Source organism: Carcharhinus amblyrhynchos, chromosome 20 (assembly GCF_965287045.1).
Source record: "Carcharhinus amblyrhynchos chromosome 20, sCarAmb.v2.hapA, whole genome shotgun sequence".
NCBI lineage: Eukaryota > Metazoa > Chordata > Chondrichthyes > Carcharhiniformes > Carcharhinidae > Carcharhinus > Carcharhinus amblyrhynchos.
In genome coordinates, this window is record NC_137343.1 from 16,426,547 (window position 1) to 16,450,895 (window position 24,349).

Consider the following 24,349-nt stretch of genomic DNA (forward strand, 5'->3'; position numbering starts at 1 on the left):
TCTTTTACTAATTTTAAATCTGTGGGCTCTCATTCTCAATATTTTCATGAGTGGTAACAGTTTTCCATATCTATCTACTCTGTCCAGACACCTCAATCTTGAATACCCTTACCAAATCTCCTCTCAACCTTCTCTCCAAGTAAAACAGTCCTAACTTCTCCAATCTACCTTCATCCCTGGAACCATTTTCGTAAACCTTTCTGCAACTTCACTGATGCCTTCACATTGTTCCTGAAGAGCGAAGTCCAGAACTGGATGAAGCAGAGGCCAAAGATGACTTGTACAAATTCAACATAACGATCTTGCTTTTGTACTCTACGCATCTATTAATAATGCCAAGGATTGTGCATTCCCTCAACCTGTCCTACCATGTTCAATGATTTATGAACATATACAGCCAGGTCCTGCTGCTTTTACGTCCCCTTTGTTTTTGTCGCTCAATGTTCCTTCTATGAACTTGTCTATGTCATTTTCAAGTTTGCACTCTCCTCCTCACAGTTCAAAATGCTTCCAGGTTTTATATCATCCATAAACTTTGAAATTGTGTTCTGTGCCCCAAGGTCTAGCTCAATATCAAGAAAAGCAAAGGCCCCATAAATGCCCCGTGGGAAACTCCACACAAACTTTCTGCCTGCATGAAAAACATCCATTCACCTTTACTCTGTTTCCTGTCACTCAGCCAATTCTGCATGTGGGTTGCTATTGTGCCTTTTATTCTATGAGCTATAACTTTGTTTGTAAGTCTGTCCTGCAGCACAATATCAAATGTCTTTTGGAAGTCCATACACAACAACAATATTACTTCCCATATCAACCCTTTACAAAAAAATTCCAGTAAGCTAATTAAACACAGTTTTCCCTTAACAAATCCATGCTGGTTTTCCTTAATTAATCCACATTTGTCTATGAGATTATTAATTTTGTCCTGAGTTTTTGTTTCACGAAGTTTCCCCAGTTAAACTGACTGGTTTGCAGTTCCTGGGCTTATTTTTATATCCTCTGTTGACATATCTGCAGTCCTCTGGGGCCATCCCCAAGTCCAAGGAAGACTGAAAAATTATGGCCAGTGCTTCTGGAATTTCCACAATCACCTCCCTCAGTATCCTTTAATACATCGCAGCCAGTCTCAGTGCCTTATCTAGTTTAAATACCGACAACCACCTCCTTTTCAATTTTAAACTGTTTGAATTACCTCTTTTATTTTTACAATGGCCTGTGTAACATATTCCTCCTTCAAATCGACAGAATATTTTTTGTGATTCCCTTTTATATTAGCTGCCAGTCTCTTCTCACATTCTGCATTTTCACATCTTCTCTGAACTTCCAATAATAGCTTGGTTTTCAAATTTATTTTCTGCCTGACACCTGTCATGAACAGTTTTCTTCTTTATCTTAATTTCTATCTCCTCTGTCATCAAGGGAGCTCTTGGGTTTCTTTCCCCCACCTTTCCCTTTTAAGGAGCTGTACCTCAAATGTGCCTGAATCATCTCTGCTTTGAAGGCAGACCACTGATCAGACTGTCAAACTTTGACTCCAATTTAATCAGCACACATTTGTTCTTAACCCAGTTATTTTTTCTTACTCTGGATTGTGCTTTGTCCTTTCCCATAGTTGGCCTAAAACCTGCAGCACAGTGATCACTGACCCTAAAAATTCTTCTCCTGACACTGGATCTACCCGACCAACCTAATTTCCAAGAATCAGGTCTAGTAATGCCTCCTTCCTCATTGACCTGGAAACATACCAAAGGAAAATATCCTTGACATGGGTGGCATAGCGGCACAGTGGCTAGCACTGCCACCTCAGTACCAGGGACCTGGGTTCAATTACTGTGTATTGAGTTTGCACATTCTCCCCATGCCTGTGGGGGTTTCCTCCAGGTGCTCCAGTTTCCTCCCACAGTGCAAAGGTGCACAGGTAAGGTTGATTGGCTAGATGCACAGTTTCCCTGTGACGTAATTAGTTTACACTTCCCACAATTTTCCATGAAAAATCTAAAAACCTAAATACACATGGCAAGTCTGACTATCAGCAGAGACAGGCAGATGCCCAGGCATAACAAATTAAGGTCCATTTATATACTTACCAATGGATCCTAGTCTCTCAAGAATTAGTTCCTGACAGAAACATATGAGTCATAACTAAGTTAGGAGAGAGATATTTTAGCTAACACCTCCCAATACAGCATTCACACGAATTATTAGTTTGTAATTAAAATGCTCCCTTCCTTCCTTTACTCCATGCATCAAGGTATCAAACACATAAGCCCTAATCCCGCTCAATAACTAACCACATTGTGCAGGAACAGATTGGAATATCAACCTCATTTCCCATCACAAGTAACCTGTCCAGCACTCAGCAACTTCGACTTTTGTGCTGTTGGGAAAATCAATCTTGAAATACAAAACATAAGAACATAGGACATTACAGCGCAGTACAGGCCCTTCGGCCCTCGATGTTGCGCTGACCAGTGGAACGAATCTAATGACTCTCTAACCTGAACTATTCCAACATTACCCATATGCCTATCCACTGACCATTTGAACGCCCTTAAAGTTGGCGAGTCCACAACTGCTGCAGGCAGGGCATTCCATGACCTTACTACCCTCCGAGTAAAGAAACTACCTCTGACATCCGTCCTATAATTACCACCCCTTAATTTAAAGCTATGTCCCCTCGTGTTAGCCATCACCATCCGAGGTAAAAGGCTCTCACTGTTCACCCTATCCAATCCTTTGATCATCTTGTATGCCTCAACCAGGTAACCTTGTAACTTTCTTCTCTCCAATAAAAATAACCTCAAGTCCCTCAGCCTTTCCTTATAAGACCTTCCCACCATACCAGGCAACATCCTGGTAAACCTCCTCTGCACCCTTTCCAATGCCTCCACATCTTTCTTACAATGCGGCGACCAGAACTGTACGCAATACTCCAAGAGCGGCCGCACCAGAGTTTTGTACAGTTGTAACGTGACCTCACGGCTCCGAAATTCAATCCCTCTACCAATAAAAGCTAACACACCGTACACCTTCTTAACAACCTTATCAACCTGGGTGCCAACTTTCAGGGAGCTATGCACATGTACCCCAAGATCTCTCTGCTCATCAACACTACTAAGAGTCCTTCCATTAGCCCTATATTCTGTAATCCTGTTATTCTTACCAAAATGAATCACCTCACACTTTTCCATATTAAACTCCATTTGCCACCTCTCAGCCCAGCTCTGCAGCTTATCTATGTCCCTCTGCAAACTGTAACATTCATCCTCACTGTCTACAACTCCTCCAACTTTGGTGTCGTCAGCAAATTTACTAATCCATCCTTCTACACCCTCATCTAGGTCATTTATAAAAATGACAAACAGCAGTGGCCCAAAACAGATCCTTGAGGTACACCACTTGCAACTGAACTCCAGGTTGAATATTTCCCATCAACCACCACCCTCTGTCTTCTATCAGTTAGCCAATTCCTGATTAAAACGGCTAAATGACCCTCAATCCCACGCATCTGCATTTTCTGCAATAGCCTACCATGGGGAACCTTATCAAACACTTTGCTAAAATCCATATACACCACGTCAACTGCCTTACCCTTATCCACCTCTTTGGTCACCTTTTCAAAAAACTCTAAGGTTTGTGAGGCACGACCTACCCTTCACAAAACCGTGTTGACTATCCCTAATCAATTTATTTCTCTCTAGATGATTATAAATCCTATCCCTTATAATTCTTTGCAAAACTTTGCCTACAACAGAAGTAAGGCTCACCGGTCTATAATTCCCAGGATGGTCTCTACTCCCCTTCTTGAACAAGGGGACAACATTTGCTATCCTCCAGTCTTCCGGCACTATACCCGAAGCCAATGACACCATGAGGATCAAAGCCAAAGGCTCTGCAATCTCCTCCATAGCCTCCCAGAGAATCCTAGGGTAAATCCCATCCGACCCAGGGGACTTATGTATTTTCACACTCTTAAGAATTGCCAACACTTCCTCCTTATGTACCTCAATCCCATCTAGTCTACTACCTGGTATCGCAGTATTCTCCTCGACTAAACTGACTTTTTCCTGCGTGAATACTGACGAAAAATCTCATTCAGTACCTCTCCTATCTCTTCAGGCGCCATGCACAACTTCCCACTGCTGTCTGACTGGCCCTAATCTTGCCCTAACCAATCTTTTATTCTTGGTTATGAGGAGAATCTCGATCCAGACACTACCCTAAGAAAGGGTTGAGGTATCCCAAACTACTCAGTTGGCTTCAATGTCTGAAAAATTGCTAAATGCATTTTAGGTTTAGGATTCATGCCAAATTGACCCTAGTGTTGGGGGATTAGCAGGGTAATAAGTGGAGTTACAGGAGTAGAACCTATGTGGGATTGTGGTCGGTGCAGACTTGATGGGCTGAATGGCCTCCTTCTGCATGTAGGGATTCTATGATTGTACTCTATGCAAGCATATGAAACAATACATAGGCCATTTGGCCTCTTAAGCCTGCTCTGCAATTGATATCATAGCTGATGTGTTTCAAGTTCTACATTTCCATCAACCATTCCCTTATTCCCTTGATTCCCTGATCTAAACAAGAAGATATCTACCTCTGCCCTGAACCTGCCTCGTGAGGCAAAATTCCAAAGTCTCACAACATTGGAGACAAAACATTTGTCTCCAACTCTGAACTAAAAGGGCAACTCCTAATTTTAATACAATGTCCCGTAGTTTGAACTCTCAGACAAGAGGAAATATCCTTTTCATTTACTCTTTGTCAGGACCTTGTTCAACATCTTGCATGCTTCAATCAAGTCACTTCGCATTCTTCTTAACTCCAATGGAAATAAGTTATGTCTCTAACCTTTTCTCATACAAATCTACTCTAGGTATACCAGCCCCTCTGATCCCAATGGGGCATCATTTTTCTTCAGCCTTGCTATACCCTCCTTTAGCAATACAACAACTCCCTCCTCTGTGCTTACTTTCCTTGATCTTCTGAACACATCGTATCCAGGGATATTCAACACCCAACTCTGCCCTTCTTTGAAGCAGGTTTCAGTTATAGCCACAACATCATATGGCAATCTGCACTTTTATTTACCACATTCCACGCATTGACAAATGTGCAAAAACCTGGGATTTGTATCTACTTCTTGCTCCTCTAATCTGGCCCATGCTAAAAAAATTTTCAAGTGTTATCCATCTCTCCTCTCTTGCATTCTGTGCCACTTGGCTAATTCTCTCTAATATTATCTTCTAGTTCCCACAACCCTGCCAAGTATTCCCTACAATAACTCCTCCAAAATGCCTCTCAAGGAACTCAGTCGCTTGAGGTGCAACCCATGTGGCCTGTACAGGTCCCATCTTACCAGAGTGTCCCCATTTCTCCAATGTTCCAAAAAGGGCCCTGCTTGCTAATTTTGTATCTAGCTCCCTAAATTCAGTCTACAGGACCATAATCCTCTTTCTACCAATGACATTGGTACCAATGTGGAACATGACTGCTGGGTGTTCACTCTACCCCCTTGGTGTTCTGCAACCACTCAGTGACATCCTTGACTCTGGCACCAGAGAGACAACACATTAACCTGTATTCATGTACATGTACCTATTCCTTCAACTATCAAACCTATCACGGTAGCACTTCCAGGCTTCCTTGTACAAGTACCTGGGCAACAATAGCACGAATCACCTTACAACTTTCCTGTAATGTCACTGTACATTTTTCCTTTCAAACTCAGGGCGCCCCTGGGATTTCTCTCTGCCTCTCTCCCTGAAGGCAAGTTTGGGCCTCTCGGTCACCAAAGGCTCAGCATTTGGGCCTCCCTGGTTGCCAAAGCCTTGCTGTTTGACACATGAATGAAAATGTTATAAAAGTGTTGCAGCTTTTTTTATGTTTAGCAATTAGAAGTCCCATTTCATGTACTGGGTCCAGTATGTTACAATCAACATCGTTCAATGCGCTTCCAGGGAGATGCAGCAAACATGTTAGCTTCTCCAATCATCACTACAAGCTTTAAGTGATGCTACGAAACCAAAGCTCAGCTACACAGTAAGGCAGAAAATGGGGTTAGAACATAGGACAGAATTCAAATCAGGAAACACAGATTAAAAAAATGGAAAGCAGGAGAAAATTTAGGAATGAAAAGTTGAATCAACAAAGCAGAGAGTAATGGAAATCTGAGAATGATATTAAAGCAGGGAAAAAAGATAATTGGAGCAAGGTCAGAAATAAATAGAAACATAGCATTTCACATTACAAGCATAAATATCAAACATTATCCGGATTATAACTTTGTAATCTGTTAAGATTTTGAAGGCACGTTATTTTATCATAATGGCACACAACTCTTAGAATGGCAGCCAACTCAATGGCATTACAGCAGGAACTTTAAATGTTACAGTTGCCTTGGAAATATTCAACCAGTTTTCCTCATTTTAGAGGACAAACATCACACGACAGTAACTCAGGACTGAAAATATTCCATATTAATTCACTATTGGTTTGTCTTGCATCATGCAATACTATATACCAACTACTCAAAAAGAACAGCATCCCAACCACAGGGAAGCTATTTTACAATATTTAAACCTTAAAGCATTCTCTTACACTGCTATCTGTAATGGTGATTCATGTAGCAGCCAATGTAATCTGATCTTTCACATTATCTCATCCTTAATTTACTGCTTTGAATAAAGTAATTGTCACATAGTCATTACACTATTTTGTTAGGAAATTTAAAACATTCTTGAAACTATATAAATTTTCAATGCCCACATTATCATCTCCTTTCTTTCTCTTCCTTTGGCCCAACCTGACAAAAGGAAAAAAGATGTACCTTTGTTGTCACTGGAACTGTTGTTGCTCTCCGGTGCAGACAGCATGTCCTCAAATCCCCAAGACACCATATGTTTGTTGCCGAGCAAGCAAGATGCAGAGCCTGGCCCTCCCTCCAGTAGAAGAAGTCTGAGAGAAGAGTAAGGGACAAATATAAAACTGTTATAGACATGATTTGATTGGAAAGCTAATAGCAGATTTTGCTGTTACTTGTGCGAAAATTGTGAGTTTTAACTCTAAAATCTAAACCTTGCTGTCCAAACTGTGTTGCTCTACCATTTGCTTTCTGAAAATGGCATTGCATTGCCCGTCTCACCACAGATACGTGGTAGAGAATTGATGCACCTGCTGGTAGACAAAGTAATTTCAAGGCTAAGCAGTCTTTTAACAATGTGATAAGTAAATTACTGACAATCAAGCAAGCAATTTGGTACTGAAAATAAACTATTACAAATGTGGAGCCTAAATCTTTCACATATTAATGTTGGGATATTTTAAAAATGCATTTATTTTCTTTTTGTTTCAATCAAAAATTTCTCCCACCTTTATTTCTTTCTGTACTCAGTTTAGCATGAATTTTCCCATCATGTACACTTCCTTCACAATCATTATGCTGATAATTTAATGTCCTTCGCTCTGAACATTTCAGATGCACACTGTTCACTCAGGTCCAAGGTGCACAGTTTCCCTCAGTGATGTAATTAGTTCACACTTTCAACAATTATGCATGAAAAATGTAAAAACCTAAATATGCAAGGTAAGCCTGTCTATCAGCAGACAGGCAGATACCCAAGCATAACAAATTATGGTCCATTTATATACTTACCAATGGATCCTAGTCTCAAGAATCAGTTCCTGACAGAAACATATGAGTCTTAATTAAATCAGGAGAAAGATATTTTAGCTAACACCTCCCAATACAGCATTCACACGAATTATTAATTTATAATTAAAATGCTCCCTTCCTTCCTTCAATCCATGCATCAAGGTATCAAACACGAGCCCTAATCCCACTCAATAACTAACCACATTGTGCAGGAACAGATCAGAATAACAACCTCATTTCCCATGCACAAATAACCTGGCCAGCACTCAACAACTTTGACTTTTGAACTGTTGGGAAAAATCAATCTTGAAATACAAAACATTAGGAAAATCTCGATCCAGACACTACCCTAAGAAAGGCTCAATGTATCCCAAAATACCCAGTGGCTTCAAATGTCAGAAAAATTGCTAAATGCTTTTTAGATTTAGGATCACTCAATGTGGTACTGTCACCTTCATCATTCAATTTGTGTTTCAAATTGATCTGATGCAACTGCAAGAATGGTGAACACTTTGACACTTAAAAATTAGTTCATCAATAAAGAAAACTGGTCTATCCATTATTACAGGTACAGTTCACAGCACAGCTTTTATTAGATCAACTTAACAAATGCAAGTCACAGGTTTTCAGGGATTAAGTAAATCTCTTCCATTTAATTTTTTAAAGTCTAATATCAGACATGGTGCATTGAAAATAACAAGCCATTCGTATTCATTTACTCAATACACAAGGATGTTACATAGACCAATTACAGCATTTAGGATTACATAATGTCATTTTGTTAACGTTCCTCAATTTTCAGAGGGAACAATTATTGCAAAGAATGCGCAGGACATTAACTAGCTTGCTGTTTTCTGACGTTAGTTTAATACATCTTCAGACAGGAATGAAAGAGCATGGAGGTTGGTCAAATTTGTAGCAATTTTGCAATCTAGTTTGAAGGTTGTAGATTCAATAGCAACCTCCAGGATTTCAGCAAGTAACCTTGGGCCTGACATTGCAGGGCAGTATTAAGGGAGAGGGGCTTATTCTTCCTATCAAAATGCATCACATCATACCTTTCTAAAATAAGTTCATCTGTCATATATTTTCCAATTTCACTAGTCTATGGCCTCCTGAAGTATGCTACAAATTTTAATAACATTTTCCAGTTTCATGTCAGCTACAAGCCTTGAAATTATGTCCTACACATGCTCAAGCCATTAAGGTACACCAAAACAGGTAGTTCCGGAGAGAACAATACTATATACTTCCCTCCAGTCTGAGAAACAACCATTCGCTGTTTTTAGGGCTCAGCCCTTAGTTCAACAACTTTAAACTGTAATCTTTCTGCTCCATCTTGACCCTTTTTTAAAAATATCCAAAACAATTTTTGTCTCAGTACAAACCACTGTCACTTGCTCTTTAGTTTTGCCTTCACTGAGCACTGACCTTTGATCTTCCATTAATACATTCTGATATCTTACTTTTATGCCGCTTAAGTAGCAGCTTCTATTGCTATTCACTTGTGTCTCATGACTGACATGCTTTTGTTGCAATCTCTCCTAGTTCCCACCTATCATTTATTTTCCACTCTGCTCCACCCGCATAATCCATCACATTTCTCCTTCTCTTGAGCTCTGGATTAACTCTATTTCTCTCTGCACAGATGCTGCCAGACTGGCTGGTCTCAACAAGAAACCTGAGTTCTACTGGTATCAATAAAACATTTCTACAGAATCCCTACAGTGCAGAAGGCAGCCAACTGGCCCATCAAAGCTGCACCAACTGTCTAAAAGAGCATCTGACTGTAGCACCCAGCGGAAACCTACGTATACACAGGGAAATCGTACAAACTCCACAGAATCATCCAAAGCTGGAATTAAACCCAGGTCCCTGGTGCTGTGAGGCAACAGTACTCAACACTGTGCCACCCATGACTCAACTGCAGTTACTGGAGGATGGAGGAGGAGGGAAGGACAGACAATGGAGAAGAGCAGTAAATTGCCTGTTACATACTGATGGATGTACTTCCCTCAACAATTTTTAGGATTAAGCAGCGCTGAAAGTTTATTTTTAATTTAGACATAATGCATCAAAAAATGTTACATTAACAGAAGTGTTTATTAATTGAATTTAGTATGTTCTTTCCAACAAACCACTACATACCGGTGTAGAACATCCGTTACGGGTAAAAATCCCAGGTCCATCTGCTTCTGCAATAGGTGCACTGTGTGAATGAGTGTTTTCAGCGAACCTCTAAACAAGGGAAAGAAATCGTAAATATGAAACACAATCAGAATCTTCACATGAACAAATGACTAAGAAAGACATATCAGATGAATTGCATCTTAGAAACCACTTTCTGAAATGGCTGTTATATTCTAGCTGTCATTTCAGCCAAGTCAGTTAATAATTTAACACTGAATTAGTCATAATGCAGTCATCAGCAGAAGTGTAGACAATGATTGCATGGAATCAATCAAGTGCGTATAAATCAGATCACCAAAGTTACAAAACAACAAACTCATGACCTCCTAATTTTTTAAAATCACAGTTCCACTAAAAACAACACAGGGCTGTATAGTGTTTTCCGTTAACACAGACCTCATTCAAATCAGACTATGAAAGCTGTATCTGCCATATGCCAAATTGTCTGCATGTCAATTTTGACCTCGAAAGCATACTAAACAAAACTGAAATCAATAGCCTCAGGAAAAACAAGGCAAATGGAGCTTTTACAGTAATTCATTGGTGGCACATACAAGATTAAAGCATGAAATGATTTTGACCCTGTGCATTACATTGGAAGACACAGTACAGCTGACACGTGTGGCACCACCCAATCCAGTCCAGTCCCATACTTGTCAGTTACTTCATTTGTGGCAATCACTGACAAGGTGAACATTTATTCTCTATGCTCAAATGATTGTCAGAAAGTGACGTCGAGCCACTTTCTTGAATTTCTGCAATTCGTGTGCATGAGCACACCCATAACACTATTCATATGAAGTACCACAATTTGCCCCAGGGATGGTGAAGGAGCAAAAACATATTTCTAAGTTGTCCACTTTGGTAGGAATAACGGTAGGAAGGACTATTACTTACATGGCGAAAAACTGCAGCATGCGACGGTGCAGAGGGACCTCGGGGTCCTTGTGCATGAGTCGCAAAAACCCAGCCTGCAGGTGGTCAGGAAGGCGAATGGGATGCTGGCCTTCATAACGAGGGGGATTGAATATCAAAGTAGGGAGGTCTTGCTGCAACTGTACAGGGCACTGGTGAGGCCGCAGCTGGAGTACTGTGTGCAGTTTTGGTCGCCACACTTACGCAAGGATATTTTGGCCTTGGAGGGAGTGCAGAGGAGGTTTACTAGCCTGATACCGGAGTTGAGGGGGTTGAACTATGAGGAGAGGCTGAATAAACTAGGCTTGTACTCGTTAGAGTTTAGAAGAATGAGGGGAGATCTCATTGAGACATATAAGATGATGAATGGGATGGATAGGATAGAGGTGGAGAGGCTCTTCCCGCTCAGAAAAGACAGTAGGGCTAGAGGGCACAGCCTCAAGATAAAGGGGGGGTGGTTTAGAACGGAGTTGAGGAGGAACTTCTTCAGTCAAAGGGTGGTGAATCTCTGGAATTCTCTGCCCGTTGAAGTGGAGGCTGCCTTGCTAAATATATTTAAGATGCAGGTTGATAGGTTTTTGATAGGCAAGGGGATTAAGGGTTATGGGGAGAGGGCGGGAATGTGGAACTGAGACACGACATATCAGCCATGACCTTACTGAATGGCAGGACAGGCTCGAAGGGCTAGATGGCCTACTCCTGCTCCTATTTCTTATGTTCTTATGATGGTGCATGACTTGGAGATGGTGGTGATGTTATGAGTGTGCTAAAGCATCTTATCAGCTCTCATTCAGAAATTAGATTGATGACAAACAAATATGAAATATCAAGCCTGTCTTAGAGTTTGCCATTCTCTGAATTTAAGGGATTGATTTGGAGTTCAAAGTTCATTGAGAAACTATTATACATAATTAGAATTTCTTTAAACAGCATCCAATTAATTATCTATACATAAATACACATACACGTCACAGTAAAATCTTTTGAACACGTGCCCAATTTACAAATCAGCTACACAGAATATCAAGTTGACAGGCAAGATCTGATTAAAATATCTTTCGATGTTCTTAACCCCAGGATGGATCCAAAGAGGCAGATTACTAAAACCAGAAATAGAATAGTCTTGCAGCACAGGAGGTGGTCCTTCAACCTAACTTGCCTGCATCTGACTTTTTCAATTTAGTTTCACATTCCATATTTTCTCCCTAACCACTAAATCAGGCTTCCTATGCATGTCTTTCAAAGTTCCATCTACAGAAATGTGATTTTGCCATCTTTCCAGGTACTGTAATGTTCCAGATTTGCATGAAAAAGATCTCTAGTTTCCTCTTTAGCAAATTTTTTAAAATCTGCAACCCTGTGGTTACCAACCCCGTCAGAGAAAACATTTTTTTCCCTCTAACTGCTCCATCAACATTCCAATAATTTTGAATATCTCTGTTCAGTCTTCCATTGTAAGAAGTCTCGCAACACCAGGCTGAAGTCCAACAGGTCTTTTTGGTAGGTCAAGCCACAAGCTTTCAGAGTGCTGCTCCTTCATCAGTTGAGTGGAATCATGTTCACGAACAGGGCATATAAAAAGACACAAACTCAATTTACAAAATAATGGTTGGAATGCAAGTCTTTACAGATCAAGTCTTAAAAGGTACAGACAACGTGAGCGGAGAGAGGATTAAGCACAGGTTAAAGAGATGTGTATCGTCTCCAGACAGGACTGTTAGTGAGATTTTGCAAGTCGTGGTGGTTACAGATAGCGTGACATGAACCCAAGATCCCGGTTGAGGCCGTCCTCATGTGCGCTATCAGTTTCTGCTCAGCGACTGTGTTGTCATGTGTCGTGAAGGCTGCCTTGGAGAATGCTTACCCGAAGATCAGAGGCTGAATGCCCATGACTGCTGAAGTGTTCTTCAACTGGGGGAGAACACTCCTGCCTTGCCTGGTCATTGTCAAGCAGTGTTCATTCATCCGTTGTCGTAGCATCCACAAGGTCTCTCCAATATATCCTGCCTCGGGGCATCCTTTTCTGTAGTGCACCAGGTAGACAATGTGGCCGAGTTGCAAGAGTATGTACCATGTACCTGGTGAATGGCGATCTTACATGATACGATGGCATCCGTACTGGACGGCGAACAGTACCCTGTCTGCCGTGTCCCGTGTTTGTCTTCTGAGGAGGTCGGTGTGGTTTTTTGCTGCGCCAGATCATCAATACGGATGCCATCATCTCACGTGAGAACACCATCCACCAGGTACACGGTACATACTTTGCAACTCGGCCAACACTGTTGACCTGATGCCACAGGACATCCTTTCCTGTAGTGTATGGTACATTGGGGAGACCATGCAGACACTACGACAACAGATGAATGAACACCGCTCAACAATCACCAGGCAAGAGTGTTCTCTTCCTGTTGGGGAATACTTCAGCAGTCACGGGCATTCAGCCTCTGATCTTTGGGTAAGCGTTCTCCAAAGCGGTCTTCACACAAGACAATGCAGAGTCGCTGGGTACAGACTGATAGCCAAGTTCTGCACATATGAGGCCGTCCTCAACTGGGATCTTGGGTTCATGTCGCACTGTAACCCCCACGACTTGCCTGGGTTTGCAAAATCTCACTAACTGTCCCTGCTGGAGACAATACACATCTCTTTAACCTGTGCTTAACCTTCTCTCCACTCATTGTCTGTATCTTTAAGACTTGATTACTTGTAAAGAGACGCATTCCAGCCATTATTTTGTAAATTGAGTCTTTATATGCCCTGTTTGTGAACACGACTCCCACTCACCCGAAGGAGCAACTTGTGCTACCAAAATGAACCTGTTGGAGTTTAATCTGGTGTTGAGAGACTTCTTACTGTACTTATCCCAGTCTAACACCAGCATCTCCACATCAGTCTTCCATTAACTTAAGGAAAGCAACCCAAGAGTCTTCAATATCTTTACACAGCTAAAGGCCCCTCATCCCTGGTAATCTCCATCAACCTGACAACCAAAGCCTTTTTCTTATTCATTCATGGGACATTAGCATTGCTGGCTGGCCAGCATTTATTACCCATCCCTAGCTGCCCTTGAAGGGCAATTGAGAGAGTAATGGCTCTGGAGTCACATATAGGCCAGACCAGGTAAGGACAGCAGATTTTTTTCCCTAAAGGACATTAGTGAATCAGATGGGTTTTTCCAACATTGGTTTCATGGTCAACAGTAGATCCTTAATTCCAGGTATTTTTTTATTGAATTCAAATTCTATCAGCTGCCATGTGGGACAAGAACCTGAGTCCCCAGAAGATTAGCTGAGTTTTTGATTAATAGTCTCGCCATAATACCACTCAGGCCTCCTCTTGACATCATTCCTAAAGTGTAGTACCCAAAATTGCACACAGTACTACACCCAAGGTCTATTCAGTAATTTCCAACTGTTTAAGACATCTCCTAGCTGAAGCACTAATCGTCTGGCAAAGCCAAGTAATCATAAGCTTTTTAACTACCTTAACAACATGCCTTACCATATTTAAATAATCGTGAACATGCACCAGATGCAACAGGTAGGATCGCCAAAGATGTGCAAGTTTGGTTGATTGGTCACTCTTAATTGCCCCTTAGCGGGGGGGGGGGGGGGGGGGGGGGGGGTAAATACATGGAATAGTGGAATTGTTCTCGGTGCAAGCTTAATGCGCAAAATGGCCTCCTTCTGCATGGTAGGGATTCTATGATTTTACTTCAAAGGTCTCCAGCAGCTCAGTCACGCAATTTGTCTTCAAATAAATCCATACTGGGTGCCCTTAATTAATCATGCTTCTTGAGGCAAGAATTCATTTTACCCTCCATAATAACCTTTATTAGCTTCCCCACAATTGCTAGGTTGATTGGCCAATTACAGGTTTCTTGCTATTCCTTCTTTGAACGGGATTATAAACAACTGTAGTCTTTCAGTCCTCCGCCGCTATTCCCATATCCAAGGACAGTTGAAATACTGTGGTGACAGCTTCTGCTAGCCTCATCAAGCGAGGATACATCCCATCTAGAGATGACTTGTTAAAAAGAAAATCTTCAGCAGTAGTAACTTTACAGACATCAAAACAAAGCTAGCAGACATTAGCCATATACCAGTGGACTAAAAGTTTACATCAAAAGTAATATTTCATTCAGAAGGAATTCAGTGGTATTGATACAAAGATCAATAACTTATCGAAAAGTTGAGCACGCCAATAATAAATTATGACTGGACCATTCATGGGAACACTCATGAAACCTTTCAGTTTACCAACTGGCAATTCAGTCCTAGAAGGAAGGGATAGAAAGTGCGTTACTGGGCCAAAGTAGACCACATATGTTCATCAAGATTTGAAGTGTACTTATCCATTACATAACTAGGCTCAACCAAGAAACATTTTTGTTAGGGGAGAGTAATATGAAAGTTCGAGAAATATTTAAGTTAATCTGCACTCTGGGTGATACCATCTTAAACAGGAGAGGTAGACCACATAACTACGCAAACCTGCTCTGCCATTCACTCAGATCATGGCTGATCTGATCTTGACCTCAACTCCACTTTCCTGCCTGTTCTTCATAACCTTCACCTCCCTTGCAGTACAAAGAAATTGTACAAAATTGTGATACAAATGAAACAGTGCCAGGGACCCGAGTTCGATTTCTGGCTTGGGTCACCATCTGTGTGGAGACTGCACATTCTCCCTGTGACTGTGTGGGTTTCCTCCGGGTGAAAAGGTGTGCAGGCTAAGTGGATTGGCTATGCTAAATTGCCCCTTAGTGTCAGGGGGACTAGACAGGGTAAATAGGGTTATGGGGATAAGACCTGGGTGGGATTGTGGCCAGCGCAGATCTTAAATAGAATCCTACAGTGCAGAAGGAAACTATGATTCTATAAAATCTGTATCACGGTATCTGTTCAATGTTCACTTCCATGACTATTTGCAGCACAAACTTCCAAAGATTCACAACCCTCAGGAGGAGAAAATTTTCTTCATCCGTGTTTGATGGAAGACCTCTTCATTTGAAACTGTGTCCTAGTTTGAGATTTTCCTATAATCCTCCAAGCATCTACCCTCAGAATTTTGTATGTTTCAATAAAATCACTTCTCATTCTTCTAAACTCCAAGAAGCACAGGCCCAACCTGTTCAGCCTTTCCACATGAGATAATTCCTTGATTTCAAGAGTCAACCAAGTGAATCTTCTTCCTTTAAACAAAGGGATCAAAACTTACAGTTCTTGAAATGTGCTCTCAACAATGCCTTGTCAAGGGCAACAATGCCCCATCAAGACTTCCCTAACTTTTTATTGCATACCCTTTGCAATTAAGGCCAATACTCTACTTATTCACTGTGCTTGCATGCTAACATTGTGACTTTGGTATGAGGAACCCAGATCCCTCTATTTTATAGCAACTTGCAGTCTCTCTCCACTTAAACGTTTTTCTTTCTACACAAGTGGATTACTTCACATTTTCAACATTGCACTCTTATTAAATTTTTGCTATAATTAAGTCGTCTTTTCACAACTTGCTTTTCTTTGTATCTTTGGATCAGTAACACATTTGGCTACAAATACGTTCAGTGCCTTCAGCCAAGTCAGTGAAATTGATTTGTAAGTAGTTGCGGCCCACTACTGATTTCTGTGGCACCCCAGTTACAGGTTACCGACTGGAAAATGACCCAAAATACTGCAGATATAGGGTTTTGTTATTTGACATGATTTGACTTAAACCTGAGCATCTCCTGCCTTGCAGTGTTTCTATTCAAATAATCAAATGCCCTTTTGAATGTCAGTTGAACCTGCCTACACCACACTTCCAGGTAGTGCATTCCAGTCCTGAACCGCTTGTTGAGGGTTTTTCTTGCATTGCACTTGCTTTTTTTGCGAATCATTTTTAAGTCTATGCCTTCTCATTCTCCAGCCTTTTACAAGAACAGTTTCTCGCTGTCAACCGCCCAAACCCCTCATTATTTTGAACATCTCTATCAAATCTCCACTCAGCCTTCTTGCCTTCAACGGGAACAGTCCCAACCTCTCCAAACTATCTTCAGAAACTGAAGTTTCTCATCCCTGGAACAATTCTTGCAGACCTCTTCTGCACTCTCTCTCTCTGTTCAAATGCCTCCTATAGTATGGATCCAGAACCGTGCACATTACTCAAGCTGAGGTCTTACACAGGTTCAGTACAACTTACTGCAAGGATGTCGGAAAAAGGCAGGAAATGCTCAGGTTTAAGTTAACTCATGTCAAATACCAAAACCCTGTATCTGCGGTAATAAAAACGCTGGATACTGTATGTTTTATTAGCTATTCTCTCTACCTTCCATGATCCATGCACATTCCTCATCTCCTGCAAACCTCTAGACTTATACTCCTTAATTTATATTCTCTCTCCATGCTGTTCCTACAAAAACACTTCACCTCATGCTTATTTTTATTTACATTGAATTTTATCTGCCACCTCTCTGCCCACTCCACCACCTTTTCTATGTCCTCGTTCTCCCCACAATTTATAATGCTTCCAGGTTTTAAGTCATCTGCAAGCCTGAAATCGACCCTTTTAATGACCTAGATCATCAATATAAGCAGAGGGTCCAATATTGACACTTGGGGAATTCTGTAACAAACCTCCCTCCAGTCCAAAAATATCCAATGAACACTAGTTTCCTATTAATCAATTACCAATACTCAAATATTCAATCACCAATACGCAACATAAAACAATGAGAACCTTGAGCACTGACAAAACTTGCTAAATGTAATCCCAAGTCCACTGAAGATTGCAAGACAACTACTTTTAGTGAGTGAGAAGGAAGCAGACTTGAAAGGATTCTAACTACAAGTGATCCAAAAGTCCATTCACATTTGTATAAAAACTCCTCCCAGATAACTGAATATTCATTATAGGTGAACTCAGAAGCCAAGGACACTACATATTTTGCCATCTATGTAATTTTGCTCGAGTTCACTTGACACTGGCTTTACGTAGAATCAAACTAGGAATAAATAAGTCAAAGAGCCACCAAAAAGCAAAAATACTGCAGATACTTTCGATCTGAAATAAACACAAAATCCTAGAAATGCTCAACAGGTCTGGCAGCATCTGTACAGAGAGAAACCATGTTTCAAAAGAATGATTATTCAATGGGCGTATATGAAAAATCATTTGCCAAAACATTTACCCTCTTTCTCTCCATAAATGTTGCCAGACCTGAGGATTTCCAACATTTTCTGTTCTGAGTTCAAAGAAATCTCTCAAACTCCAAACTTGTGATCAAGAGTCTGACTATTGGCTGGTTAAACTGAGGGAGAATGGTATGATCTGTTTCAAACCTTCCACAGTCCAGTCTCTCTATAATCTCTCTCAATCATTGCTGTGAAATACCATGCCCATTTTATGAATTACACTGCAACTCAAATTCAGGTGACAAACTCATGTATTACCTCGATCTTGCTGGATAACCATCTCTTCTCCCAATTCCGCAAAGATAGAAACACTATCCTCACCACCAACCTGCCCATTCCCACATCCCCAACCCTTATTTGTGCTGCTGCTAACACGCTGTTCCTTCACTACTCATTATATTCTAAACCGACTCCAGCATGTTTTCAGATCATTGAGTAATTGAAGCGGCTCCATGAAACCATCATTAGCCATTCTATATATTGAAGCTTATTTAGCACACCAGATATGCTGCCTCACAGCACCAAGGAGCTGGATTTGATTCCTGTCTGTGTGGAGTATGCATATTCACCCCGTGTTTGCATAGGTTTCCTCCAGGTGCTCTAGTTTCCTCCCACGGTGCGAAAGACATGCTGGTTAGGTGCACTGGCCATGCTAAATTCTCAGTGTATCCGAACAGGTGCCAGAGTGTGGCAACTAAGGACTTTTCACAGTAATTTCATTGCAATGTTTATTTTTAGCGTCACAAGTAGGTTTACATTAACTATAAAATGTGCGTCGTGAAATCCCTATCAGTTGCAATACTAATTCCAAGACCTCAACCAAAGATTACATCATTGTTTTGGGTTTAACCTATGGCTGGCACAAAAGGGAACATAGTACACTACAGTGCAGTACAGGCCCTTCGGCCCTTGATGTTGCGCCGACCTGTGAAACCAATCTAAAGCCCATCTAACCTACACTATTCCAATATCATCCATATGTTTATCCAATGACCATTAAAATACCCTTAATGTTGGCAAATCCACTACTGTTACAGGCAGAACAAATAATGTACCATTGATGGCAACTGCAGTATTTTCTACAGCCTCGAGCACATCACTGTAAAGAAGAAAACAATAATAAATAGCTCACAAAGCAACCATATTCAAAACAAAATGCAGAGGGCAGCCTGTTAGTTGTAATTGACTTGTTGGTGGGTTAAGCAGCACAATGTCAAAGAAATCCTACAGGAACGGCACTTGCTCATATGTCTTTAATTTGAGCACAGAATCTCAAGAACATAAGAACGTAAAAAATAGGAGCAGGAGTAGGCCACCTAGCCCTTCGAGCCTGCCCCGCCATTCAATAAGATCATGGCTGATCTGTCGTGGCTCAGTTCCACATTCCCGCCCTCTCCCCATAACCCTTAATTCCCTCGCTTATCAAAAACCCATCAACCCACGTCTTAAAAATATTTAGCAAGGTAGCCTCCACCACTTCAACGGGCAGAGAATTCCAGAGATTCACCACCCTTTGAGTGAAGAAGTTCTTCCTCAACTCCGTTCTAAACCACCCCCCCTTTATCTTGAGGCTGTGCCCCCTAGTCCTACTATCCTTTCTGAGCGGGAAGAGTCTCTCCACCTCTATCCTATCCATCCCATTCATCATCTTATACGTCTCAATGAGATCTCCCCTCATTCTTCTAAACTCTAACGAGTACAAGCCTAATTTATTTATTCAGCCTCTCCTCAACACCCGACCAATATAAAAAATGCCACAACAAGAGGCAAAATTTAAACCATATTACGAGAATCACCTGCAGGCACTAAGAAGCCTTCACTAGCAGAATTACTAACTAGCAGACCAGTAAAAATGCAACATATTGAATCAATGTCCCTACTGGCACTGAATGATGACATCAGCAGCTTCTACAAGGGCTGTTACTGACCTTTACAAAGAGAAGTGCTCAATTATATGCCTTTAAAAGCGAGTCAGTAACCTCCTACAGCACTTACTGACAAAGAGCCAATTAATTCTTAATGACAATGCAGCTATAAAAAGAATTTTTACAACAGGAAAGCTACAGAGATTATAATGTTCTAATGTCCTCCTTACAGTCAAGGCAGCCAGCATTTACACTGGGGCTGAATCCACTGGATCTGAATCCACTGGATCACAAATAAAAATACACAAATTGAAAGCAGCAATTCTGAATGCCATTCCTTCCTCAATATAGAGAACATTGGTACAGAACAATCTACTTACAGTAAGGAATGACACAAGACTGCCTGATAGAACACAAGAACGTCACCTGCAATTTTCTCTTCAAGTCCCACGTTATTACAATTTGGGAATATATCATTGTTCTTTCTTCATGGTTGGCTCAAAACCCTCAAACTCCCAATTTAACAGCACTACAGATTAAACTGCAGCACAGATTGCAGCAGTTCGAGGATGACATTCATTACCACCTTCTCAAGAGTCATTAGGGCAAGTAACAAATGGTAGCAACTCCCACATCCACTGAACAGATGAAAAATCAAATTTGAAAAAGCAGTTTGGGACAATTTCAGGGAATGTATTTTGATCGTTTTCTAGAAAACCATCAGAGTACCAAGTTATTATTGATCTCGTGTTATGCAATGAGTCAGGAATAATTAGTAATCTAAAACCTAAAGGATTCTTGGTCGCTGAAGAGCAAATTTCATAGAGTTTGAGATTGATGTTGTTAAGTCTGAATCTATGATCCTAAATTTAATCAGAATCAATTACGCAGGTATGCAGGAAGAGATTGCTACTTGTTCTGGATAATTAGATTAAAAGTACAGTAATGAGTAGGCAATGGTAAATATTTAAAGAAACACTTCACAATTCTCAATGAAAATGCATCCTGAAATTCCACACGAAAAGTGGTCTCAGCATGGTTAACGAGGGAAGTTAAAGCTAGAAATAACAAAAGAATGGTGGAAATACTTGGCAGTTCAGGCAGCATCTGCAGAGAAGAAATGTTTCAGGTATGTAGCCTTTCATCATATAGTGTTAGACTAATAAATGTTTACAATATTGCCAAGAAGAGCAGTGATGCAGAGGATTGATTTTTTAAAACAATTCCACAAAATTCATAGAATCCCTACAGAGGTCATTCAGCCCATTGTATCTGCACTAACTCACTGAAAGTGCATCTTACCAAGTGCCCACGTTCTTGTCCCCAAAAGTCCACACATTTAACATGATTCATCCACATTTTTGGACACTAGGGGCAACTTAGTATGGCCAATCCACCTAACCTGCACAGCTCTGGATTGCAGGAGGATACTGGACTAAACCCACATACAGACGGTAAGAACGTGCAAACTCCACTCAATCATCCAAGGCCAGAATTGCACTTGGGTCCCTGGTGCTGTGAGGCAGCAGTGCTAACCACTGTGCCAGCCCATTCATTCAAAAGACATGGACTTCGTTGGCTCGGCCAGCATTTATTGCCAGTACCTCGGTGTGAGTCTCCTTCTTGAACTGCTGCTAAATGTGCCTTAGCTGCACCCACAGTGTTCATTAGGGAGCAAGTTCCAGGATTTTGATCTAATGACAGTGAAGGAATGGCAATTTCTTTCCAATTTAGGATACGTAATTTTAAGGGGATATTCGAGTTAGTGATGGTCCCATGTTTTCTCTACTGTTCTTTCGAGATGGTAATGGTTGCGGGATTTAGAAGGTGCTGTAGGAAGAGGCTTGGTTGAAATTGTACAGTTCATCTTGTAGATGGCACAAACTGCTGCCACTCAGTGGTGGAAGTAGTGCCAGTGAACTGCTTTGCCCTGGATGCTGTCAAGCTCGAGTACTTTTGGAAGTGCATTCATCCAGGCAAGGAGACAGTATTCCATCACACTCCTGACTTCAGCTTTATAGATAGGCTTGGGGTAATCAGGAGTTGGGTTACTCATCACAGAATTCCTAGTCTCAGACTTGGTCCTGTATTCCTATCACTAGTCCAACACCAGTCCAATTCAGATTCTGATCAATGGCGACCTGGCACTTGTGTCAAGGAAATTTTCCCTGGCACTTACAACTCAGGTCTTGCTGCATTTAGACATGGACTGCTTTAGTATCTGAGTTATGAATGGCATTCAACACTGATTACCGAGGATTGGCACATCATCACTTATGATGAAAGATCACTGATGAAGCAGCTGAAAATGGTTGAACCTCAGACTCTAACTTGGAAAACTCTGTGATGTCCTGGAAATGAGATGATTACTCTCCAATAACCACAACTATCTTCCTTTGTGCTAGCTATGTGTCAGGAAACAGAGGTAAGTTTATGTGAACTATGTTTGTGTTGTTGAGTGTTAGAAGATACACATTTAAGTGGGTTTAATTTTATGTTTTTGCTTGAGACGGTACAACTCCAATTAGATTCATGTTAGACAAAAGATGCTTGCACGAATGGGGTTTTGATTTCAGTTTAAATTGTGTTTCTATTGTGCTGAGAAAGTTATGATGTGAAAAGTAAAAATGAGCTTGGAGAATGAGATGTTGCTTCGAATCACTCTGGGTAGAAATAAAAAATAGCAAGGGAAAGAAGTCCACGGTGGAAGTAATCTAAAGGTCTCCAAACAGTAGTTCCGCAGTGACACACAGTATAACCAAGAATAACCTCGGGCTTATGAGAAAATAATCGTGGGTGGTTCTTAACATGCACATTGACTATAAAAGTCAAATTGGCAAGGGTAGCCTCAAGCGAGTTTACTGAATGTATTAGAAATTGCTTTTTTGGAGCAGTAAGTGGTGGAATCAACCAGGGAGTGGGCTATTCTAGATTTGGCATTGTATCATTAGGTAGGGCTAATAAATGGTCTCATTGTTAAGGATGTCAAAGAGTGATCAGAGCATGCTAGAATTTCAAATAAAGTTTGAGGGTGAAAAACTGGAGTCCCACATGAGCATTCTGGACTTAAACAAAAGATAATTACAGTGGTGCTAGCGGGCTGGGCAAGAAGACTAAAAAGGTAGGTAGGACAAGAGAGGAAGAATACAGGCTGGATAATCCACCTGGGAATATTCAGCTTCTATGCTTCTTCCTCCTTTGTCACCTCCTCTGGTTCCTCGCATGAGGCTGTTCATGTTGGCAACAGCTGTTCTCAGATGATGGCAAGTTATGCAGCAAGCAGCAGCCATGACAAATCTTCTAACTCACTAATCTGGATACTGTTAGGCTGCTCCAGAGTGTTCTAGAATCATTGCTTCTGGACACCAATGGTCTTCTCTATTGATTTCATTTGGCTGCATGGCTCTCATTGTTAGTTTGCATGGGGTCTGAAACAGAATTGCAAGCCAAGTCATGAGCAGACAGCCCTTGTGGTCCAGTTGTCACCATCTTTTGATTCGCCATAGTAGATAAAATACATCAAATACAGACAACAAAATGAACGTATCATGACCCGAATGATCTCCTGCACTTGAAGCGTAACTGCTTTTGGTTAAGATACATTTCAGAATTGAAATGAGATGTATCCAACATAATGACACACTACAATCCTTGCAAACCCTCATGTGCACTCCATCTGACAAGAGGCAATGAAATGAAGTTACTCCTCAGTGACCTTTCATAAATGCAGCAATACATTGCAAGATGTTGCAGAAGTCTCCAGAGACTGCATGGAAGAAACCAAACGCGTAGACACATACAGCCACTGAAAACGTGGCCATTGCAGTTGGGGTCCTAGTTGAAACAGTTTGCAGATTTCATTGATGACTACATCAGTTATGTGGAAACATCTCAAACACCTGTCATTGTTCAAGTTCAGGAATGAGATTTACTCCTTGGGCACAATATGGCCTCCTGTTCAGAGCTCTTCTCCACTTCCAGCAGCTTATCCTGCTCATGTCCTCTGTTCATTCTTCCCATCATTGGAAAATGAGGCTGGAGAAGTAGTAATAGGAAACAAACAAATGGCAGAGGAACTGAATAGTTATTTTGCATCAATCTTCACAGTGGAAGACACCAGTAGGATGGCAGAGCTCCAGGAGAATCAGGGGGCATGGGTGAGTGTAGTGGCCATCACTAAGGAGAAGGTTCTGAGGAAATGGAAACATCTGAACGTGGATAAAACCTGGACTGGATGGACTACACCCCAAGGTCCTAGAAGAGATAGCTGGGGAAATTGTGGAGGCATTGGCAGTGATCTTTCAGGAATCACTGGAGGCAGAGAGGGTCATGATGTGGAGATGCCAGCGTTGGACTGGGGTAAACAGGTTTATTTGGTAGCAAATACCAACAGCTTTCAGAGCACAGTTCATTCTTCAGCTAAGTAGGAGTTCTATTCACAAACAAGGCATATAAAGACAAACTCAATTTACAGTATACTGATTGGAATGCAAATCATTACAGCTAATCAGGCCTTAAAAAGGTACAGACAATGAGGGTGGAGAGAGCAT

General features: G+C 41.2%; 1 protein-coding gene across 5 annotated transcripts in view; it reads right to left on the bottom strand.

Annotated features, from left to right (window-relative positions):
* hectd4 (HECT domain E3 ubiquitin protein ligase 4) overlaps window positions 1-24,349 on the bottom strand; it is a 268,508-nt gene that overhangs the window by 205,327 nt on the left and 38,832 nt on the right. For all 5 annotated transcript variants that reach the window (XM_080208163.1, XM_080208164.1, XM_080208165.1 and 2 more), the window contains exons 3-4: window positions 9,803-9,892; window positions 6,830-6,957 (exon numbers count right to left, since the gene is read on the bottom strand). In XM_080208163.1, the coding sequence (XP_080064289.1) occupies window positions 6,830-6,957; window positions 9,803-9,892 (218 nt within the window). The remainder of the gene's footprint in view (window positions 1-6,829; window positions 6,958-9,802; window positions 9,893-24,349) is intronic.